The 24298-nt window shown below is 31.9% G+C and overlaps 1 protein-coding gene across 2 annotated transcripts; it reads right to left on the reverse strand.

Annotated features, from left to right (window-relative positions):
• Nucleotides 1-158: 158 nt before the first annotated feature.
• On the reverse strand, nucleotides 159-24267 carry LOC129223355 (regulation of nuclear pre-mRNA domain-containing protein 1B-like). 2 transcript variants are annotated; one of them, XM_054857929.1, is made up of 9 exons: nucleotides 24115-24267; nucleotides 23644-23807; nucleotides 20382-20478; nucleotides 16477-16673; nucleotides 14977-15062; nucleotides 10430-10556; nucleotides 8964-9139; nucleotides 7231-7393; nucleotides 159-869 (listed from the first exon to the last, which is right to left on the reverse strand). In XM_054857929.1, the coding sequence occupies exons 2-8, from the start codon at nucleotides 23792-23794 to the stop codon at nucleotides 7250-7252; spliced, it is 978 nt and encodes a 325-aa protein (XP_054713904.1). In that variant the 5' UTR covers nucleotides 23795-23807; nucleotides 24115-24267; the 3' UTR covers nucleotides 159-869; nucleotides 7231-7249. The 2 variants fall into 2 exon arrangements, with proteins under 2 accessions (XP_054713904.1, XP_054713903.1); XM_054857928.1 differs by having other exon boundaries at nucleotides 160-869; nucleotides 20382-20514; nucleotides 24115-24266.
• Between the last annotated feature and the right edge of the window lie 31 nt (nucleotides 24268-24298).

Below are 24298 nucleotides of genomic sequence, written 5' to 3' on the forward strand. Positions count from 1 at the left end.
TGGCTTTTAGCAATTCATACAAATTTGGAAGGCAGTCTCCTATAGTATTACGTGTCCGTCGTAAGCACATTTCCATTTTCGATCAGCAAATCACAGGTTTTTTCACTTGTATTAATTTCTGAATTAAAATATTAATTTGCATTAATTTTGATTGACTCAACTTGATGAAAACATCACAACTTCATCAAGTGATATTGTTTTGAAAACATTATATTTGTTTTTTTGATAAAAGTTTATAAACCAGTTGTAAGGTCACTCCGCTTATAAGGTCACATTCTCAAAGTCCCGAGGGATGACCTTATATTGAGGTCCGACTGTACATATATTTTTTAAAGATATTCTTAGTAAAGGGGAAAAAAATTCTCATTTGTTTTTTAATCGGTGGAAAAGCAAGCAAATTTGCCCTGGCTTTCTGGTTTTCCAATTTTCTGAATCCCAAATAAAAGTTGCTGTACTGCAACACATGAACACATGTCATTGAAAAGGTCTAGAAAATCTTTTTGAATAATTTCAAATTCTTCTAAAGACCACATCATTTTCCAATTTTAAGTATGGAAACAATGATTTTTATCAAAAAATGTTTTGAAAGAATCCAAAACTTTTGAATTAAAAAACAATATTTTATCTAATAAATGTTTTTCATAAATAAAATAAGAACAATCTTAAAATAAAAAATATTTTCATAGAGATGAACAAAGAAAATCAGTTTCTGTACAACATAGGTCTAGTGATAATAAAATAAGTAAGAAAGAATATGAACTCAACAAGTATTCTTTGCAATAGTACCATCTTTCTTAATTTTCAATTTTTCCTAATTTCCTTTGCTTTTAGAAAAACTTCAGGTTTTCTCAAATGTGGCAGAATCAAACCTAAATAAATAAAAATAAATATTTAACTAATTTTATGAGAAAAAAAATAAAATAGAGATTTTATTAGATTAACACTTTTACCACAAGCAAAAGGTACAAGTGTTAAAAAAAAAAAAAAATTGAAAACTGAATTTTTGGTACAAATGAACAAGTCCCTAAAAGAAGAGCAAATGTCACAAATTAAAAATTTTATTTTTTGTTTGTAACATATGCCTATCTTCAAGGACAGGAAGGACTAGCTATTGATTTAAAGCCTAAATTCAGTGTTCTTTCTTATCACAAAACTTGCACAAAGTTAGCTGCCGTAACTGGTGCATGTAGGCATAAAAACAATATCATCGATAGTGACACATCATTAAAATTTCATAATTTATAAGTAAAATTTTAGAGCTTTAAGTATGCATTATTAATTTACACAACAAACTGACCAGTAAACGTCACATTAGTAATTGTTTCTGCGTATTGTAATATTTGAGATTAAATCACTTAAAACTACTTTGAGTAAAACTTTGAATTTCTCCACTGTTTTTCTTTCTTTCTTTTTTTTTTTTTTTTTTTTTGAGTTGTGTCACTTTCTTTGCCAGGGTGTGATATGCCCAATAACCTTTTAAAGTTATTACTGAAGTTTTTAAAAATCAACCAGCATAATTTGAAAAATGAATCAATGATACAGATCAGAAGTCTGCAGCATAAAAAAGGTGGGGAGCTAGTTGTCTCAGAACTGAATATTTACTATCAATAATAGGAAACAGTACGAAACTCGAAGATTTAGTTAGAAGAAAAATAGGACTTGCTTATCTTCCAACAATCTGAAAAGAATATATTTTCACTGCAATTTTATCATTTTTACTCCCTTTTACAAAAAAGAAAGTATTGTATTCGCGAAAAAAATTTCCCTCAAAAATCGACCTTAATTTCCATTTTGCTCACCCCCGAGTGAATGTTAAGTTTTTTCCTCGACTTGACCACACGTGGATAAGTGCCTAAGAACGTATAGACACGCAAAATACCCATTTTGACCATTCCTGAGTTAGTTACGAGTTTTTCGTGACATCTGAATGTACGTATGTATGTCGCATAACTCAAGAACGGTATGTCCAAGAAAGTTGAAGTTTGGTATGTAGACTTCTAGTGGGGTCTAGTTGTGCACCTCCCCCTTTTGGTTGCATTTGGGGCTTCTAAGGGGGTCTTTTGCCCCTTTTTGGGGGGAAATCATTGTTAATTTCAATGTAAACTCAAGTGGTGTTACAATTTGGCGGACACTTGGCGATATGTCGCCAGTCTTTTGATCGCCAAGTTTTTCGCCAACTTGGCGACAAATTTGGCGATTTTTTTTAAAATCTGGTTTTAATTTGGCCATTGTTGATGATATTTAGAGAGTAAACTATTGAATCACCTTAAAATTATCAATGATGGGAAAATGACATTAAATTGGAGTAAAAGGAAGTCATGTGAGGCACACATCAGCTCGTTTCTTAGTAAGAGTTGCTCACAAGGATATGTTCATGGCACAGACTTTGCTATTGAAATTTTTAGGAGACGATATAATTGTAGAAGGTTTGAAATCTCGTTTAGGTTGGGGGGGGGGGAACCATCATCCTTAGCAGAAGATGGACTCCCCTGACTTAATAATCCAAAACTAGTTATTTTCATTTGAATTCCAAACACTAGTTGATTTTTAAGTGACATTAGTTTCACCTTAAAAACGTTCATGGGTCTTCAATTGTGGGATCAAATGCAAAAACTGATACTTAAAAATTGTCAAAAAGGTAAAATAGTCTAAACATCACTAATGATCAACCTGATAATAATACCCTCCAAAACTAGAAGCTGGATTTGCCCTTGCTTCCACTGCACATCCTCAAGAGCTAACAGGCATAAACTCATGGGCATATACGAAAGTTTGGACGCAGTTGGCAGACATGTGACCCAAACAGGATGAAAACTACTGAAATTACATGGCTTTGTGAACAAACACAACACTCTTAGTATATTCAGGGCCCGACTAACTAAAAGTGAAGCCCAAGGCCCACATTGCTTTGGTGGCCCCCCCTCTCTATTCTATCACTTGTAAGTCAACGAAAAATAATGTTTGACATTTATTTAAAAGAGGAATTTTCATTATTTTCACAAAAATACATGATTTTTTAATACTATGCATAAGTTTTTAAAAATTCGAGGCCCCTTAGGAAGATGGGGACCTAGGCCCATGCCAAGTTGGCCTGTGCAGTAATCAGGTCCTGAGTATATTTTACTACACCTGAAAGCCTTCCCATGTATTTTAGTATGTGTAAAGCAGACTATATTAACTAGAGCTTGAAATTAACTGGAACATGTTGAATTTAGCTTCCAATGACTCTTCTTCTTTTCTACACACAGTATTTTGCTCTCTCAAAAAATACATAATTCAGTAAAAATACTGAAAAATCACATGTCTGAGTTGGGGGGGGGGGAATGAAAGAAATTGCAGTTAGACATCATATGCCAATATTTTCCACCACAGTTTAACTTTTACAGTACAATTTGTTTCATAAAAAATAGCTTTAGATAAAGTACCTACTAATAGTTAATAAAAGTGGCTGCTAAACTAAAAGTGCCTACCGGCCATTGGCAACTATTTAAAAATTTGAATTTTCAGGTCTTTTGTACAACATTACAGCCTGAGTAAAAGCTTTAAGGCCAGTGAAAAACTTTTGAGAAAACAGGAAAATGAAATTGAAAGGATTTTAATATTATTGAATTATTAATTATTAATATTCATTTGTAAGAAATAACGCAATAGACAGGTTTTGTGAAGTATGCAGCTACCAGAAAAAAAGATGGTATATTCAAAGTTAGTATTTCAGCCTGAGTAACAACTTTAAGGCCACAAATATTTCTTAAAGACTAAATGTACATATACTGGAATAAATATCACAGCAATTAATAAGAATGTGAAAACCCTTTTAACTTGTAATTTTTTCAATTATTTTTTCGAAGTTTTGGTGCTCTTTGTGAAGATGTCGAAAAATAAGACGTTAACTGATTATGAAAAAGGGCAGACTGAAGCTTTTTCTTCAACAGGGATGAGTAGCTGTACTATTGCGAAAAAAATAGGAAGATTGAACAGTAATCAATATTTTTTAAGATTGAAAGAAAATTATTATAAAAACACCTGTGGAAGACCTAGAGCTTTGTCCTCAAGTGATGAAATAAGAGATTGCAAACTTACATCAAGTGGAAAGTACTCAACCTGGAATCTTATTCAGACGACAGGCTTAAACGTTTGTCAAAAGACAATACATAATACAATTACAAGGTGTGAAAGTTTTATTTATGAAGCAAAATCAACTAAGCCTCAGTTGTTGAATAGGCACAAAATAGAGCATTTGAACTTTAGCCAGAAAGTCATGACCTAGGACAGTGTTTCTTAATATCTTTGATCAGTGGAAACCTTTTAAATGCTCACTTTTTTCGTGGAACCCTTAGTTTTTTGTCAATAGTTTGCAGAGGCGTAGCCAAGGTTCTGTTTGAGAGGAAGCCCAGGTTCTTTTCTCAAAGAGACTATCACATTAACTATTTGTCGTTAAATTTATAATTAAATAGCCTTCATTTTAGACCATAGTAATTATTGCTAACTGCTAATTTTTATTTATTATTATAAAACAGCAAAACACTCCAATTTGCATAGGCGGTTAATGCCCCAAAAGAGTGGGGGGTCAAAGGAAGTGTGGGGGGGGAGTAGGTTAGGTGGACGACACACCCTTAAAGCTAAATTTTTCTTCAAAAATTGGGCAATTGAATTTTTATGTCATTATTAATGAATTGACCTTCCAAAAATTTGAGAAACGGACTCAAAAAGCGGGACCAGATGGCCACAGAAAAGATTCCCACCTACAAAATCAAAGTTCCATTTTAATGTTTACGGAATAATAACATGAAAAAAGCATAAAACTAACACCCATTAAGTCAGTTCTTTCTTTTAAAATGTGAATAGATCATCACTATCATTTTCCATTCGACCCTTAGTTTTGAACTTAGAAAAGTGGAGAGGCAAAGTCCCTTTACTCTTGAAAGTGAGAGGGCATTTGCTCCCCTTGACCCCTGGTACGAGCCGCCTATGCTAATTTGCGATTCTGAGTATTTTTAAAAGGGATAAATAATCTCAGAATTTATGTAAGAGTTATATGATTAAAATATTTTCTTAATTAGGAAAATAAATATACTGATGTGTTTTGCCTACATTAGTGTTAATAGTTCACTAAAATCTGCAAAGAAGAAGTTTTTAAAACTTAGAAACTAAAATGTTACTTATTTTACAACAATTTTTCAAGTTATTTATAAATTAGAGACTTTGATGTCACTGTATGTTATGTTGACTTAAATTAGTCCTTACTCGTTAAATGTTAAAACTGTGCCTTTAACTGCTGCCATAGAAACTGGGAGAATGGCTAGTATTAATAGTAGAATATTTGAAATTTACATCAAAAATCTTAATTTTTGGCAATATTTGGTAATGATGCAGGAAAGGGAATTTGGGGTGACCTTCCATAAGTTTTTCAACATTGAAGTCACTTTTAAACTTCTTTGGTGATATTAGGGGGTCAGTAGCTTCTTTCGGATTTTTTTCGAAATTGAAGTGTTTAAAAGTGAGAAAGAGGTGCTTTATGACTGATCTTCGAAAAATTTCGAAGTTGAATCTTAAAGGCACAATTTCAGGCGACAAATAAAATTATTCCTAGAGTGGCTAACTCTGATGAGTAATAAAGCTCAGATTAGTATATGAAAGTAAAAGTAAATTTATTTTTAATTTTGGGAAAGTGATTATATTGATTTTTTAAGTGTCAAATTTGAAAGATGTGAAATGAAAACATGCAAGTCTCATGGAACCCCTGAGAGAGCTTAAACACAACTTAAGAAACGCTGACCTAGGATAACCAATGGATACAAATAGTTTTTTCTGATGAAAAGAAGTGGAATTTGGATGAACCAGATGGAAAGTACTATTGGCATGATATATGAAATTTAAAAGAAATATTTTAAAAGTGCCAATTAGTTGGGGGCTTTGTCATAACTTGGGGGGTGCTTTGCTTCCAATGCGTGCAATTTGCTCAGTTGCGTTTGTTCCAGATAAAATGAATTTACAAACATATCAAAATGTCCTTGCAAGCATCTCTTATCAAATGCTGAGTTTATTGCTGAAAAAATTAGAAATATCAGCAAGACAATGCATCAATCCATTCAAGTTACAGTACAAAAAATTGGTTCCAGGTAAACAGTGAAGCTTTGAAACAGCCAGCTAAGTCAGATCTCAGGCCAGCCAGATCTCAAACCAATCGAGATCTTATTGGGGGACTTAGCAAGATAAGTTTATGCAAATGGGAGACATTTTACTTCATCAATACAGCTAACATCTACTGTTGAAGATGAATGGTATAAAATGGATCCCAAACTTTCTCAAAAGAATTTACTCAGGCTCAAATATGCTGATCGGTAATATTTTCTGATAATGAAATAATTGCAAATGATTTTTTTTTTCTCTTTTACTTGTATTTAAGGATAATAATTATCGCTCAAATTATGCTTTGATTCTCAGTTGCAAACATTTCATCAAAACCAAAAAAACTGAAATTTAAAAAAAAAAAAAAATCTAATATGATTGTTGGAGATTTTTAAGTGAAATAATTTCAAACTACAAGTAACAACTTTAATAGTTTTCAGTTTACAATGTATCTTTTCAAGAACATCGTTAAAACTGGAGAAGTGAGCAGCATTCGATTTTCTTTGCATATATTGTTAAAAAAATATTTATACAGGACTAAGATGAATCAGAACTTTTTAAAAACTAATTTTAAGTTTGCATTATTTCTTTTTTTGGAAGCATTTTTGGTGTATGCATTATTTGGACAAAAGCTTACATTTGTTCATTATATTTTTGAATTTCTGAATCTTTGTGTGTGGGGGGGAGAGTACTTTATAATTTCATTATATCTTTACATTACTTTTTCCGGTACATCTTATACAAATACTTCTTGATACAGTTTCATATACTACCCTGGACTGAGGGTTGTATAATTAATGACAAAACTAATTATGCACCTCTTCAATGAAGATAATATGGTTTCACCATCTTACCTTTGAAAACATGATGATTTCATCAACAATCGTTAATTTCATCATCATTGGATATTCCATTTATTTTCATCATAATTTTAATGTATTGTGAGTTTTGCCTATATTATTATGTGTGAAGATTATAAAATTGCATAAGATTACTCCCAAATTTCACTTTCAAGCTGAAAATTTACTTATGAATGTTTAATCTTTCCATTATGCTTCAAAATAAAAACATTCTTATCACAAAATTTAAAAATATACGTACCTTAGTATTATGTAAAAAATCAACCAAATAGATCTCCAGCAGATGGTAATGGCGCTAAACCACCAGTTACACTTGGCAAAAGTGTCAAATCAGGAAGATTTTGTAAGTGAGATTTCAAATCATTTCGAACCTGTGATACTCGTTTCAGTATTTCTTTGAATTCCTGTAAAGATTGAGTGACCAAATTTCAGTCGACAAAGAAAAGCATAGGACTTTTTTAGCAATATTTTCGAACTTTAACTGAAATGATTACTTTGAGGAAAAAAATATTGTACATTTTACATTCATTATACCTGTAGTTCTAAACAGAAAACAACAGAATAATTTAATGATTTTATGTGAGCATAATAACTGAATTTAATAAGTTCACAAGCGGCTGGTGCACCAAAACAATGAGGGGGGGGGGGTCAAAAAAGTGTAAGGGTAAGAGAGCCTGGCCCCTGAAGTTTTTTTTTTTTTTTTTTTGTAAGATTGGGCATTACTGGCTTTTTGTATAACTGATTTAAAAACTTCTGAAAATGTGAAATATGGTGGCATCAAAAATTGTGACGGATGGCCACCGTAGGTTTTTTTTCTTTCATTTTGAAGTTCTATTCTTGTGAAATAAGATGAGATACGTTCATTTACTTGCAATTTTTAGTTTTTACTTTTGAGAAATAAATCTGTCGTATAAAAAAATCATTTTTCAATCAATCATTAATTTTTAACTCTGAAAGGTGAGGGGGCAAGGCCCCTGTACTTTTGAAAGTGAGGAGGCAGTTGCCCGCCCCCTGCCCCTGTACAAGTCACAGATGAATAAGTTGTTCTTCCTTTTTTTTTTTTTTTTTTGGGATCATTGTAAAATCTCAAAACACATTTTATTTGATATTGAAATAGCAACCTGAATTCAGATTTCATTTCCCTCCTATGTTTTAGCATCTCAGTCAAGGCGGCCACAGCTATAGAAAAAAATATTTTGCCTGGTCCAACTAAAATTTTTTATCACTAACACTTATTCAATACGGAAGGGTATGATAAAAATACTTTCATACATGAATAAGAGATTCTGTATTCTTTTATTTACCCTTAAAAAATTGTGTCCCATTGTGGCAATTTTTCTTGGGGACCCAAGTCTATGTATACTACTGATTGCAACAGTATTTTTTCTTAAGGGGGCCTAATGCGTCATTTCTTTTGGATGCAGGTACATGTTCATGCTCTTATTTCAGCATTTGGTAAAATTCAGAGTTTTATTCCGTAGTTTAAGAATTTCCCTCTCCAAGATCCAAGTTAAGGGTTCCCCTACAAGCAGTATGAACCTGACAAAGGCAAGCCATTAAAACTAGGGGCCAGGAGCTTTCTTTTGGCTCTTCATTTTTACAGTGATTAGGAGCATTCTTTGTTTGTTTTTATAGGTCAATTAATCGCAGCATTTTGTCCCAAACCAGAGGTTACAGTTCACTATATCTGTATCTTCCAACGGCTTTACAGTCTCAAGTTTAAAAAAAAATATATTATACAAATAAATAACATGTGTTAACACAAACTTACTTACCTTTAAACTTTATACTGCTTCATTATGCAATTTTAGTGATAATTCAAAAGAAAAAGTTAAGACTCTTGGAAAATCAAATGTACAAATGAAAGTGGAATGATTCATGTATCAAACAGTAAGTTTGAATTTTCTAAAAATTATAAGAAATTCTTATCATAATAAAGAAGTAATTTTTACTATTAATAAAATTATTATAAACCTCAATTTTTTGCTCTGATTTTGTAACTTGTTCTCGTTGAAATCGAGTGAAATCTCCCAACATTTTGGAAACTTCTTTTCTTTCTTCAAGTTCTTCTGTTAAGCGATTATTGTATTCTGCTAACATAGTGCACGCTTCTTCAACTTGTTTGGATAATTTTTCTCCAGCTTCCCTAGCTGTAAATCAAATGAATTAATTTAATCAGTATTACAACAACATTCAAAAATTCTCAAACAGCTCTTTTATAAAGCTTCTTTAATTAAAGTACTCATGAAAAAAAACAAATGAAAGCTATGAATTCACAATGAAACAAGAACTCATACTAAATTACACTTTCCAACGTTTTTTACCTTGAAGCCACACCTTATATTGAGATGAATATCACAGGCCACAAAATTTAAATATTTTTTCTTTCACATAACATGGGTAAGTATGGAAAAGGAAAGAAAATTATAAACCAAGAATTGCTGTTTTCATGCTTATTTGATTAACATGAAGTATACATCTCAATTTATCTGCCTGTTTAAGGAAGGGAAGTTTTCCCATACCCCTTAACATCCTATGTCTTTCGAAAGAGCTATTTTATCTGCATCAGATTAAGCTTGTTCCAATTTTCTCAATTAGTTAGAATAGCAAATATAGGGGTTTCCACTGCGGCAAAAATCTTATGCTTGACTCAATTCAAGACCAGAGCTAAGGAGTTAAATATTACTAGCAGCCACAAATTTGAAAGCCACTCTTCAAATGTACAAATTGGCCATTTGACTATGTTCAGAAGGCCCTTAAGCCGTGAAATTTGGTACTAGTTTAGACCTTGGAGGAGGAGCGCTCTTTGAAGCGCTTCTTTAAAAATATTTTGTTACACATAATTTTCTTCAAGTTCTTTTGATTTTCAGGTTTAAGTAGAATTTTAATATTTTATGAAATTTAATGAGCTCTTTACTGAAACAATTTTCTACAGGAAGGGGAACTAGTATCTTATTTTGTTCGAATCATAACATGTATTTTAATTAAATTCATTGTAACACATACTTTAAAGCTTCGGGAACCAAATAAGATTGAGAAGCAATCTCCAGAAGTTGGTGAGTGGCAGGGGGCGGAGACCATAGCTTTTCAAACAAGAAAAATAATGATAATCTTTTAAATCGATTTAGGCGTTACAGCACCACAGACACACACTTTTAACTTATAAACCCTTCCTATTTGCATTCAGGATTAAGAAGATAACAAAACTAAAATTAGCTAAGAAGATAACAAAGAGAATGCCACACAGGCATGAATGACCAATAAATAAATAACTTTTTTTAATGCAATAATTAATTTCACTGTAAAAGGCGTTCCAAACTTCAGACAAAATAATAATTCAGCCAAAATTATATTGTAAAGATTTCACACACAAAACAACTCATTATTTCTACATCTTTTATAGGAAAAGACATAAATTGTTTAGTTTTTCAACAACTTACTTTGAACTTTTTCTAACAATGAGGCATCAGAAACTTCTGGAGGCAGACTAGCAATTTTTTCACGTACAACAGCATCAGCAGAAGGACAATTTTCCAAGTCTAGTAAAGTCTTTATCAAAACATCAGCCTAAATAATTGAAGCAGAGCTAGTCATTTACTTTAAAAATGTTGCAATTTCTTTCATAAATAATAGTAACTGCCTATGAGAGTTTTTTGAATTACTATTACAGTGAAATACTTTTTAAATGAAAAAGCTTAGCATGAAAAATTGGTTAACACAAATAGAAATAGAAGTCCAGAGTACGTGTAATTTAATACAAATCTGTTGACACAAAATTCTTCTAACACAAAAAAAAATTTTGTGTTCAACCTTTTTCGTTGTATTTTATAAAAAAGTAGAAACCTTAAGAAAAAACCTAAAGAAGAGATGAATGGATTTTAAAGAATAAATATTCTTTAAGAAACTAGGTTAAATGGAAAGTATCAAAGAGTGTGAACATGTTCCAAGTTATTTTGAGGTTCATATTTATTTTGTCTTTATTAAATGAACGAGTTTAATAAAGTGAGAACATACAATTCATAAAGTTTAGTATATAAAATTTATTTTTTAAAGTAATACAGTAGTTTATCAGCAAGTTACCACCACCAAGCCAGGGCTAAGGTATGCAATATACCAGACAGCCCGGATTTCCAATCCACAGACTGTAGTTTTGTTTTAGTTAGAACTCGTCAGTCTGGATTAGTGAATAACTGAACTGGAGGCAGATGTCATCTCGTTGAAGCTGAGAGTGCCAACAAACTGGTACATAAAGTAAATTTACCTTACCAGCGAGTGTCTGCAGCATTGTGCAGTTCGACTTGTGAATTGAAGGCAAAGCTTGGGCATTTAGCAGTAAGCTACCGCCCCCTAAGCCAGGGCTAAGACAGAACTGCACGCAATATACCAGACAGCCCACTTTTGATAACCGATATTTGATTCAGATGCACCTTTTTCAGTACAGTAAAACCTGTGAAGTTGACCACCTGTCCAAGTTGACCGCTTTTTTCATGCACAGAATTAGCCCTTATCATATAAATCAACCTTTGTAAGTTCACCACTTGTTAAAAATGACCACTAAGCTAATGCACTGCAAGTGGTCAACTTACACAGGTTTCACTGTATTTTTTTTTTTTTTTAATATTTCCCATTGACAAATGAACACGAAACATTTTATTTAGGTGAAATATGTGACAAAGAGCCACCAGATGACCATAACTCAATGTTAATAAAAGGTGTAGATCCAACTTTTGTGCTTAACACGGCAGTATACTTTTCCAGTATTAAAATTTTTTAGCCTTTTTACCGCCTTCCCCCTCCCCAAAATTCTCTCCTATATGTCCCTCAGCCCTCTAGCCTTGACTTTTGGTAGAAGTGGAACTGGTTAGCTCATAAAGACTGCATCTTGATTTCAGAGATGGGTAAAGAAATGACCAATCGCCATTGACAGATGATTTTGTAATTGCCATTCCTTTTACTTAGTTGACCTGAGAGTGGTAGCAGCTCTTTACTTTGCTCTGTACAAAGGAGAACATTTTTTGCAGTTCAATATGAAAAAATCTGGGGGCACGGCAGTGCCCCCGCCAAGTCGAGTGCAAAGCAAACACTGCCGTACCATCATTTACTGGAACCATTTCGCCGCATTTTCAGGCCCCTATTTGAGAACCTTCTGATGAGACCAGAACGCAGAAATTTTCGTCATCCAGTAAGCTATAATCACATGCTTAAAATCCGAAATTTCAAGTCTGTAGGTCATTTAGTTCCGAAGTTAAGCGAAAGCAAAGTTTCGCATTTATGACACTCACTCACTCACTCACTCATGATCATCAAAATGGAACTAGTACTTCCCATAAACTCAGAGAGATGAAATTTGGTACAGAGTTAGGGTTTGATGACTACATAAAGGGAAAACTATAAAAACTAGGATAATCGAAGATCTGGAGTGACCCTGATTAGAAATCACAAGAGCCCAACCAAACTATTAGAGATTGAAATACCGCAGTACAAAAAATATTCAACTTGGTGGGCCGCTTCATTTGATGTCAAAAATCGAAAATCTGAAGTATCTAATGAAGAACCCTCAGCTGTATTACAGATATGGTAAAGCCCCCTTCTACTATTGGTACATCAAAAAATCGACTGTCATTGCAAAAGTCCAGCGTAGTGGGAGACATCTTCTAATTTAATCTAGCCTAACTTCAGTCTACTCGAACATTACACAAATTAAATGTTTCTACAAAAAGAAGTGAAATCCCACCAAAAACATTCTGAAAAAAACTAGCCAAGTCTCGATGGAGCTATTTGTTTATCTCTAAAAAGTAATGAAATCTAGACAAAGTCATGACAAGTCTAAGGTTCCTTACTGCAATTTCTTTATTATTATAGTTAATGTTGTGTGACTTGGCCGTTAAAGGATACACAAGGGTACAAAACCAGGTGCTCCATGACACCATTGCACCAATCTGTCGCCAGAACCGCTACCCATTGACGATGGAAAATTGCCACTTGGAAAATGTGTAAACAAAATCGACTTGTACCCACTAACGTATAAAGAATCTTTAACGGCCAAGTCACACAACATTAACTATAATAATAAAGAAATCGCAGTAAGGAACCTTAGACTTGTCATGACTTTGTCTAGATTTCATTACTTTTTAGAGATAAACAAATAGCTCCATCGAGACTTGGCTAGTTTTTTACAGAATGTTTTTGGTGGGATTGAACTTTTAGGAAATATTAAAACAGTTCTGACTTCAAAAATTTCTTTAACCTTACAAAAGATATTCTGCTTTTGAAAAAAAATTAAAGACAGACAAGAAAGAGTGAATCATACAACTGGACGAAACTGATACAGCAGTTGAAAAATATTCTTCAACATTATATTTACTTACAAAGAGTATACTTATTCCCATTAACTTTCATTTTTACACCATGACAGAAAATCCAAGATGGCAACGAAAAAAAAAGCAAAAAAAAAAATAGCAGAAAGGGGCGGGGGGGGGGGGGGGGGGGGGAGAGAAGAAAAAATACAAAAAATTATATTCAGGATTTGTATGAAAAATAGGGTGAAGTTTAGTGATGGTGACAATATTATTTTTGAAATAAATACATTTACACTAAAAAGAATGAAATAAAAAATTTTAAATAAAAAAATAGAACAAACTTCAAAAACTGCAACTGGAAATTGCTCTAAAAACTAAAAAATAAATTCATTCTTTAATCAACATCTATAGGACTTTTTGAACATAATTTTTGAAGTTGGTGCAAAAAATGATAGGGAAAAATGATGTGTCGCCATTTCTTATTTACATTTTTCATAAAATCAGTCAAAATTTGAACGAAACAATTATATCGATACACAAACATGTGGTTAAAAATGTTGTATGCGAATTCTACTGAAGAACATATGTCAATTAAAATTTACATTTGTAATTGAATTATGTTTAAATATGATTTTATCTACTGTTTTTGCACCGACTCCAAAAACTATGTTCAAAAAAGTACTATAAAGGTTGTTCAAAAGAATGAAATTATTTTTTACTCTTTTAGAGCAAATTTCCAGCTGCAGTTTTTAAGTCAGTTCTATTTTTTTTATTTAAAAATTTTTATTTCATTCTCTTTTTGGTGTAAATGTATTTATTTCAAAAATAGTATTGTCACCATCACTAAACTTCACCCTATTTTTTCATACAAATCCTGAGTATAAAAAATTTTAAACGATTGGCACTAAGAAACTAATCATAATCACAAATACCAGAAATTGAGAGGTCTACACTGCCGTGGGCAGGTAAAGGGCAGTAACTGTAAGATATATATTTTTTGCTGTTTGTCATCTATTGTAGGTTAGCTTTGTTGTACAAATTAACTTATTTGGTTTCGGCTGAAAAAAATATCTAACTCCAACATTTTTCTATTGTTAGTACTGAATCCAACACACATTTCTTCAAATATCTCAAAAACTCATTTCTGCGGATACTGCCGTTTACCTGCCCACCGCAATATGCACGAGAGACATACAGGTCTGAAGCTCATTCATTGAGGTTTTTTTTTTTTTTTTTTTTTGTAATACCTAACTCAGCATCAAACAATCTTTCAGTGAACAACTAATCAGCCCCCTTTTCTCACTCTTAAGGTAAGATTTTCCCCCTCAAATTTATATGGGAACAACTTCAGGCTATACCCTTTCCAATAAAAAAAGAGTATTCAAAATCGGACTATTCAGTAAAAAGTTATGTGTGGTCATATATAAAGAATCTGTGAGTGAACAACGAATCACCCCCCTTTTCCCACACTTAGGGTAGGAATTTTTTTCCAAATTTATATGGGACCAACTTCCAATAAAAAAAAGAATTATCAAAATCAGACTGTTCTGTAAACAGTTATGCATGGTCATACATAAAAAATATATGTATATATACGGGATGATTTGAGAACCTCCTCCGTTTTTTTTGTTGGTTAAAAAAAGGAAAACAGTTTGCATCAGAAAAAAATCCTACAAAAGAGAGCTTACATCAGGTGGTGTGGTTGATGGAGAGGTGGAACTTATTTCTGTGTCATCTTTTACCACAGGCTTTTTCTTTGGAGCAGGTTCTGCATCTATAAAATTAAAGTAGAATTATCCCTAAGCATAAAAAACTTGCATTGATTATTTATTTATTTACTTTGATTTTAAGGATTAAAAGTGTGCACCTTTTATTCCAAAAAAATAAAAAAAAAAGGAAAAAAAAAAAGTCTAATAGGGCTAGAAAAATAAGTTTTTTAAACATTGTTAAATAAATAATTTACTTATTAATCAAATAACAAATTATACTCATATGCTATGCATATTCTTCCCAGGTTATTGCAATCTGATAGAGTAAATATGACCAAAAAAAATAAAAGTAACCCTTACTAATGAAGGATGGGGACAATCTTTTTTCCAGGAAAACAAAAATTGATGCATTGTAGTTTTTTAATTGAAGGCGCTGAATTCAACGGTGCAGTCTTATTTTTTGCATACCTTTTATAACCTTATGTATCATTAAAACTACAAAGACTTAAGATTGTGATAGCATTACAAATTGAATAAAATGCTGTCGTAATGGCAATAACCACATTTGGTCCCTTAAGGACATGCCCCCCCCCCCCACACACACTGAGGGTACGCAGATCTGGAACTGGATATTTAAACAAAAATTTGGTGAGAAATATGGTATTGTTGATAGCAAGCTTTTGGATTTTACGAATAGTTCATTGATTTTCTCCCTCACAGCTGCCTCAGAATTACAATTCTGTCAGATGGCCACAGTGAATATAGAAATGAAAAATTCCTTACAAATCGAGCATAGGCTCTAACTGCTTTCAAATTTCAGAATAAATTTAACTTAATCCACTACAGAAAAACTTTTTGCTTGTCAAATTTAGCCAAGCTTAGTGTGAATTTCATAATATTATTAGAGGAACAATTTGTGAGATGGATTACGAAATCTATTGAAAAACTGGTAAGGAATAAAGCTGGGACAAATGCTATGAAAAAGTTGAAATTTTATAAATTTTTGGACCACTGTAGCCGATTATCTAACATTTGGTAATTGTTACAAGGGTTTGAAAATATGTTAACCTCATAGGGCTTCAGTTGGAATCATTTAAAACATTTGCTATAGCCAAGAGATCGTTACATCCTAGTTTTACTATAGAGAAGTTTAACATTTTAAATAAATACTGACAGAATCGGCAAAAATTTGAACTAAGGAAAAAAAGAGGAGATTAGATTTTTGAGGAGAGGAGGCTGGATTTATGGCAGACTGAACCACAATATTTAAATGGCTTAAGTAACAAAATTCAAAATTTTTCACAAAATCAATACTTCTTTTGATACAATTAAGAAATAAAAGAAATTCAGCGCACACATTTAATTGCAAGCATGTCTTAAGTTTAAAATGCATTTCATACACTTTTAAAGAATCATTCAACTTCTCTCTTTTTAAATATTTCATTAAAATTTGTAAGCAATCATTGTGAATAAACATACCAAACGATTTAACTTTTTTTTCTGACTTTCTTTTTTTTGCACTCTTAGTTTCAATGACTTTTGGTTTTGACGAAGGTGATTTTTTGTCCTGCATAGAAGCTCTAAGTGAGGAAATTACTGTACCATCATAAATGTTGCGATCAGCCCAAACCTTTATGATTCTATCCAGTCCACTTTTTGTTTTAGGATCAGAAACGCTGTAAAATATAAATGTATCATTAACATACAAGTTTCATGATCAAAACCAAAAACTACACTTAAAATGAAAAGTTTGGGATGCTGTTCTTCCCTTTAACACAGCTAGGAGATGGTTCAAAATGTTTTGAGGTATGAGAGAATCAATTTAATAAGAAGAAGGATCACATGCTCCAGTAATTTGTCTAATGGGAAAAGTACATCAGCATCTCTGCTGTGATAGTGGGAGAAGATCGCTGAAGCACGTTAAGAGAACTTAGGATTGGAACTTTTTTCCAAAGGTGGGAAAACCCTTGGAGGAAACCCCAACAAACCATTCTGGTAAAAGAACTTTTTGTATAAAGTGGCAAAAATAGTGAGCTTCTTTTACAGGGATATTACAAAATTTTTACTTTAAAATATTTTTTTAACTTGGAATAGTCAATGTATTGTTGAAACAGGAAACTAAATGTTAAGTTTGTATTCTCTTAGTAAAATGCTTTTTATGAGAATACTATGAAAGAACAAAGGGGAGGGAAAAAAGAATAAAATCTCAATGGTTTTGGTTTAAAGGTTTTAACTATTAAGCAACACTCATAACCGGGGGCATAGCAAAGGAGAATTGGGGAATGGACCCCAGAAACTTCTGTTTAACACATATTGCAAGTAGAAATATAGTATTTTATATGCATGTTAGGTGTGTTACAGGGTTCATAGTAAGTGGGGAAAAATATGTAGGAGTTTAAAAGGAAAAATATAGGAGTTTGGTAGCAAAATATATAGAAGTTTGAAAGGAAAAATATAGGAGTTTGGTAGAAAAACGTATAGGAATTTTCGAAAAAGTATAGGATCTAGTATGTTTGAAGCACTGTACAAAAAAAAAAAAAAAAAAAAAAACAGCGCTATTATCAATACAATTCTATAATGCATGAAGTCATAGCAATGTGAAGAGCCACAGATGTGAGAGCAAATGAATTTTCATACCCACAGCCGCTTATATAAAATGTTTGTTTAAAACAATTTTGATTCAATTACGCAAAATTATGGAGTTTTTTTTCTACATTTTTCTTTGAATTCTACACACAATTTAAGAGGACTTAATTAAATTTGTAGTCAAACGAGATATCATTAGAAGTATATTACTCACTCAAAATATCCATTTGCTGATTATTTAAAGAATTTTATCCCAAAACAGTATGAAAAAGCAATTACAAAATTCTGATTTTAACTTTCGTGCTTCGAAAAATGTATCTCTTATTGATTGCTAAAACTAGGTATTAATTAATTTGGAATTTCTTTTTTCAATGTCATAAATCTAACCTTAATCCTCGGCGTTGGTACCTCATTGCTTCAATGCTAACACTAACAATGAAAAAACTGAGAGCACAGAAGTCTGGCTGACTCCATGTCTCTCTCCGTCTCGGTGGTTTTGTTGGACTTTTCTTGAGAAAACCGTCACTAAAAGTGTGCAACACTCTGCCTCCCCTTCAATTTACTATTTACAGGGGGAAAAAACTAATTTTATTAAATGAAGCCAAAGAAAATAAGACAGAGCTAATGCATCACGTTTGCGGGAGACAGAGAGCGAAATGGTCAGTCTCATATGCTTGATTCATTTAAGCAGCATGTTTGATTCAAAAATTCAGCAATTTTTAAATGTTTTTAAAGTCAGCAGGGAGACAGAGAGAGAAATGGTCAGTCTCATATGCTTGATTCATTTAAGTGGCATGTTTGATTCAAAAATTCAGCAATTTTTTAATGTTTTTAAAGTTAGTCTCATATACTTGATTCATTTAAGCAGCATGTTAAATATTCAGCAATTTTTTTTATGTTAAAACTGGATTTTGTTTTGTTTTTGAGGAATTGATTCATTAAAGTGACTGATTCAATTACTCGGCGCTCACTGTAACGGTATTATTCATAACTTACAGTTAAAGTGTGCATAACATATGTAAAATAGGTGAAATTGACCTTATCTGCCAAACGAAAGGGGGTGTTTGAAGAGCCCAAGTGTAGCATAGAACTATCCATTATCCTGTCCAATTTGTAATATCGCAATACAAAAAAATGAGTCAAAAAAAAAAAAAATTCCGAGATTAAGATTGATTTCTGAAATTCTTGGAAAATCTACACACAAAATAAGTACATATTTGAAAAAAAAAGCAGACGAAATCTTACAAAATGCCACTTTGTTCATTGAGATAACATTTTTCAGCAAGCTACAAGATTTCAAACATTCGAAGTATTCAAAGTTGAATTGGTACAAAAATCTGTAAATGGCATTTTCAAAAACAATCTTTTGAGCTACCACGGTTCAGTTGAGTCACAGGTAAGATTATATGTGTCAAAATTAAAAGCTTTCAAAATCTTTACAGCTGTACACTCAAAGTGAACATGACATACTATTAAAACTACAAAGTAAACCCATCAAAAGAAAAAAAAAATAATAGAAAACGAGTTAAAAGTAAAAAGTAAAATCATCTATATTTTGTATATTTCAAAAAAATAATTAAACAGAAGCTTAATATGTATGCCAACATTAAAGATGTAAGAGTGCACAGAGCAGTGGAGAAAGAAGAAAAAAAGGATCAAAAGTTTTTGTATTTTTGGGTAGCATTTAACATCTGACGGAAATAATATAGGAGTTAGTGAGAAAATATAGGAGGACTATGAGCCCTGCTGTTATTATCCCCCCCCCCTCCCTTCCATAGAAGATGCATTTTAGCTTCATTACCTTAACTAGAAACAAATTTTTATGTTACTTTAACTTTCAACAGAGAAGAAATGCCAGATTTGCATTGCAATCAGGATAATAGAAATTTGACAAAAAACTATAATTAGAATGTAATTAGTACTATGAGCTTAAAAATAGTTTAACTCATATTGAACTATGGTTAACTTTAATAATGAAATTAATTTTATAAAATAGTTGACTCTCACCAAATTCAATCAAATTTTCAACACCATTTATTTTTTCCAAAATTGCACAGCAAAATTCAGCTTTGAAACGTTGTTCCCAATTTATTTTCAGTTTTTGTTCCAAAATTGTTTAAAATTTGTCTAATTATCAAATTAATTTTAGTGAAATTTCTAGTAAAAATTACGATTTAAGTCTCAATTGCATTAGGTACAAAATTATACTGCTTTTTTAGCACATTTTTTGCCATTTTTACCAAGTTTTTTCCCCGTCCCAGCAAAAATACTGTTTAGCCGGTAAAAGGACCAACCCTATGAGAACTACATGCAATATACTGACAGCCTGGTTATGCCATTCAGAAATGGCAGTTTTGTCCTTGTTATGGAATTGTCAGTCTGGAATAGAGAATAACCAAGCTGGAGACAGACGTCATCTCATCGAAGCTGATAGTGCTCAAAACTGGTGGCTAAAGTAAATTTAGCACACCATTGAGAGTACGCAGCAATGGTGCAGTTCAACTCATCAATGGAAGCCAAAGTTTGTGCACTAAGCATTAAGTTACCATCTTTAAGCCAGGGCTAAGGCAGAACTAGGTTCAACATGCTGACGGCCCAATTATGCCATCCAGAGCAGTCTCTGGATCACCTTACCGGGCTGTCGGTGTACTGCATGAATTTAAATCAATCTTTTCGCCTTTATATATGAAAGAGGCTAACTATTTTATTATTAATACAATCTGCATTTTCAACTCACAGATAATCAATGTATAAATATTTATCTTTAAAATAAGCTAAATTTAGAAGAAAAAACATACCATTCATATACATGAGCAAAAGCCTCACTAAGGACAGTACTGAATTCCTTTGAAAATTCTGGACCCTTTTTCTTACTGTTCTGAATGACATCATTAGCTAAATACATAAATGTCAGTTTTCTATTTTCTTTTGCTATAAAAAAAATTATAACAATAAAGATTAATATTCATTAACATAGATTCAAGAATGTATGTGACAAATATTTCATTTTTATAATAGGATCATAGGATTTTTTCCCTCCTTACAAGAGTTACATGCAGATAATGACCCTTAAGTTACACTCGGGTAAATAAATCACTTTGGAAAACAAAAATGTTTTAACATGTTTATAAGTGGAAACAATAAATGTAATTCAGTGAATTCTTCTATTGATCATTGCTTCCCTTGATTGAAAGAAATATCTGACTACTTTATGACAGAATATTTTCACTTATACAAGCTTCAAACACATAACATATACAAATACAAAAGTGACGACCAGCAACAGGCTCTGGGCCCAGCTAGACTGGCCCTAGTCAATTTACAATCCCCAGTGAAGATCAATGGCCCTCTTAAAACTGTCTACTCCCTTGCTCATTACCACCTCTTCCGGTAAGCTGTTCCAAGGTTCCACTACCCTGCTAAAATAATAATTTTTCCTAATATCCATGTTAGCATGAGATTTAAATAGCTTAAAACAATGACCCCTTGTCCTGTTTTCAGTGCTTAACTTCAGCCTCGTAACATTTTTCGTTTTAATAAATTTAAACAGCTGAATCATGTCCCCTCTGTCTCTTCTTTGCTCAAGACTGTACATTTTAAGCCTTCTAAGCCTGGAATCATAATCTAAGTGGGAAAGTCCACTTATTAGCCTTGTAGCCCGCCTTTGAACCCTTTCCAATACATTAATGTCTTTCTTAAGATAAGGAGACCAAAACTGAACAGCATACTCCAAATGGGGTCTTACCCAACTTCTATATAAGGGCAGAAGAACTTCTTTAGATTTGTTTGAAATAGGTCATACATTAGGGTGTAATGATATACATTAGGGTGTCCCCCCCAAAAAAAGAAAGTCAATTTTTCAAGTCACTCCCCTTCTAATATTCTGCTTTTTAGGTCGAAACAATTGTAAAAAATGTTTCATGTAAATTGAACAACGGCAACCCGCGCCAACTTGCGCCTGAAAGTGTGAGCCAGCCTTGTGTACCATGCCAAATCCCAAAAAAAATAAAAATAAAAAATAAAAATAAAAAAATAAAAATCCGGAAAATGTCTTAGTAGATTTTTTTCTGAGCATCCTAACCATACCAAGCTCAAAGCACTAAAATGAATTTTTTGTATAGAAAGAGCAATTTTGAAAATTAATTAAAACTGAATGTTTCACACCACTTATAGCTCGCCTAAACAATATAAAAGAGTCAAATTTTAAAATTCTGAGTTTTGCTAAATAAAAAAAATGTTTATAAATTTTTTCAGGTGAATTTAGGTTACTGAACTCTCACCTTTAACCTTGCATCAAACTGAAATTAATTGGACTATCCATTTCCGTAGAAACAACCATTTAGAAAGAAAATATATAAGTTAATTAATCTCTTCCATAATTAGCATCTGTTCACAAAAAAAAAATATTGCTTCCCTAAAAGTCGGCAATAGCTACTGAACAAGAAAAAAATGAAGCAAATTGGTCGAAAAGCAGAGGAGAAAATTGTACCAAAGGAATTTCTTTCAGGTATTAGTATATTTTAAAACATTTATTTAATTTTTAATATTTTTACCATGATAAAAATAATCCTTGCTTTTTGAACTAATAGCAATGTGATAATGCAAGTTACATTTAACAACTTATTTCATTTTGTTAAAGTCAGGGTTGGCAAAAACCCGGGTTTTTTTAAAAAAGCCCATGGACCCAGGGTTTTTTAAATAAAACCCAAAAAAAAAAACAACTAAAGTTGGGTTTTTTAAAAGAAATGTGGGTTTTTTTGTCTTTTTTTAGGGAAAATGTGGGGTACTTGTAGCATATTGTAGCATAAGTATATAGACAAAGTGCAAAAATTGTCTTCGGGTAAAAAAAAAGCTGGAAAACTAGTTAAAATTCAGCATTTTCTGAAGAAAAGTATGCAAGACGAAAAAACCCAAGAATGGTGAAGTTTTAGATTTTTTAATTTTTATTATTACCAACAGTTAAGGCAAAGTTACTTTTCGAGTGATAAAATCTATTTTTCGTTTTTAATTACTATTTTTTTTTTTTTTTTGCATTTTACTTTATTGTATTTCATTTTGTTATGCAAAACTACTGTAGAACCTCAAGTAGTTTAAATCCCTTTTAACTGAATTCCAGCTTAAGACATTTCTTTGAATTTTATATTGCCCGTTGTTCTATTTCTGTGTACAGAGTAAGAAATATTAAACTTTTCGTAAGATAATGAAAATACTGTACCTGTTCTGTTTTCTGTCGAACGTTTGTAAAATGTGTTTATTTCTAAAAAATATACCTTGTGTTTATTCGAGATTTGTGACGTGTTGGTTAGCAGAAAATAATTCACATGAAAGCCTTTTAACTAGATTAGTTTCCTCTGTACAATCTACAAATATTGAGAAAATCAGACGTGACAGGACTTGGTCAAGATAATTTGATTTATTTATTGACCAGTTAAAGGAAAAAGTTAAATATATTTATTTAAAATCTTTGAAGTATTTTTTTTCATGCCATTAAGAGTTACGAAATACTATTAAAGTTCAGAATTCATTTTTTATGTTCATTGTCTGTGGTGAAGAACAAATAAAAAAGAAGTTTAAATTGTAAAAGTATTTAAATTAATTAATTTTTTTAAAAACTTCTCAGAAAATTTAAGAAAACCAAAAGTGGGCTAAATAATGGGTTTTTTTAAATGGGTTTTTTCAAAAAAACCAATTTGGTCCAATTCGGCCAACCCTGGTTAAAGTTGATTACTTTCACTGCAAAAAATTACTTAAAAGTTGTTGCAATAAAATGTAAATAACATTTTATTTTGTTGTTTTTACTAGATTATGTTTAAAATACAATCATGTTATGATTAATTTAAAGGAATTTCTTTTTGAATTACATAATTAAATTACGTAATAATGCTACTACATGATCATAATAATTGTATGCACAAATGGAAAATTTGAATTTTCATTTTCTTCTGCTGTAACAAAAAAGTGGACAAAATAGCAACCCTAATTAGATCTGGCGATCAACACACGAATGTTTGACCCAATTTCAGATAAATTGGTTCAAAAGAAAAGGCATAACCGAAGTACCTTTTTTTAATTCACGTAACCAAACTTGAACAATAGTTTTATGATGTTTTCGATGATGAATAAGCCATAAGGATAAGGTCTGTATACTTTGCTGAGAATTATTCAGTTCAGCTAGCTTTTTTTCCAGAGCTGAATCAGTAAAACTTGACATAGTTATTGAGAATCTAGAGGAAAAGAAACAATAGAAATTAATACATACACACACAATTGGGCTCATTTGATTTCAATGAAACATAGTGTCCTTCTCATATTCTAACTATAACAAATCAATAACTTCAAATACATTTGTTCATTGTTAGGTGAATATTTATTCGGCTTCTAAATATGAGCTACAAGTTTTACCAAGCCAAATGTAATCGTATGAGGGCTGCAAATATAGATGTTGCACATCCACCCTTATTTAGAGACGTTTTAAAATTCTTAGAAACAAACAGAATACTTTTAACTCTAGAAAATCAAAAACATACTAACCGTAATCATAAATCAACTATCGTGTAATATTACTTGAACAAACGTGCAAATATATTTATCTACTTTCCAGTTTCCTTCCTTTTTTGTGTCACACTACGAAAATCGTCCGGATTGGAAAATCTTGAATTCACACATGAAAAATTGTTTGTTTACTTTCTTGTTCCGACGTTTTCGTGGCAACCAG

This window comes from Uloborus diversus, chromosome 5 (assembly GCF_026930045.1).
Source record: "Uloborus diversus isolate 005 chromosome 5, Udiv.v.3.1, whole genome shotgun sequence".
In the NCBI taxonomy this organism is placed as follows: domain Eukaryota; kingdom Metazoa; phylum Arthropoda; class Arachnida; order Araneae; family Uloboridae; genus Uloborus; species Uloborus diversus.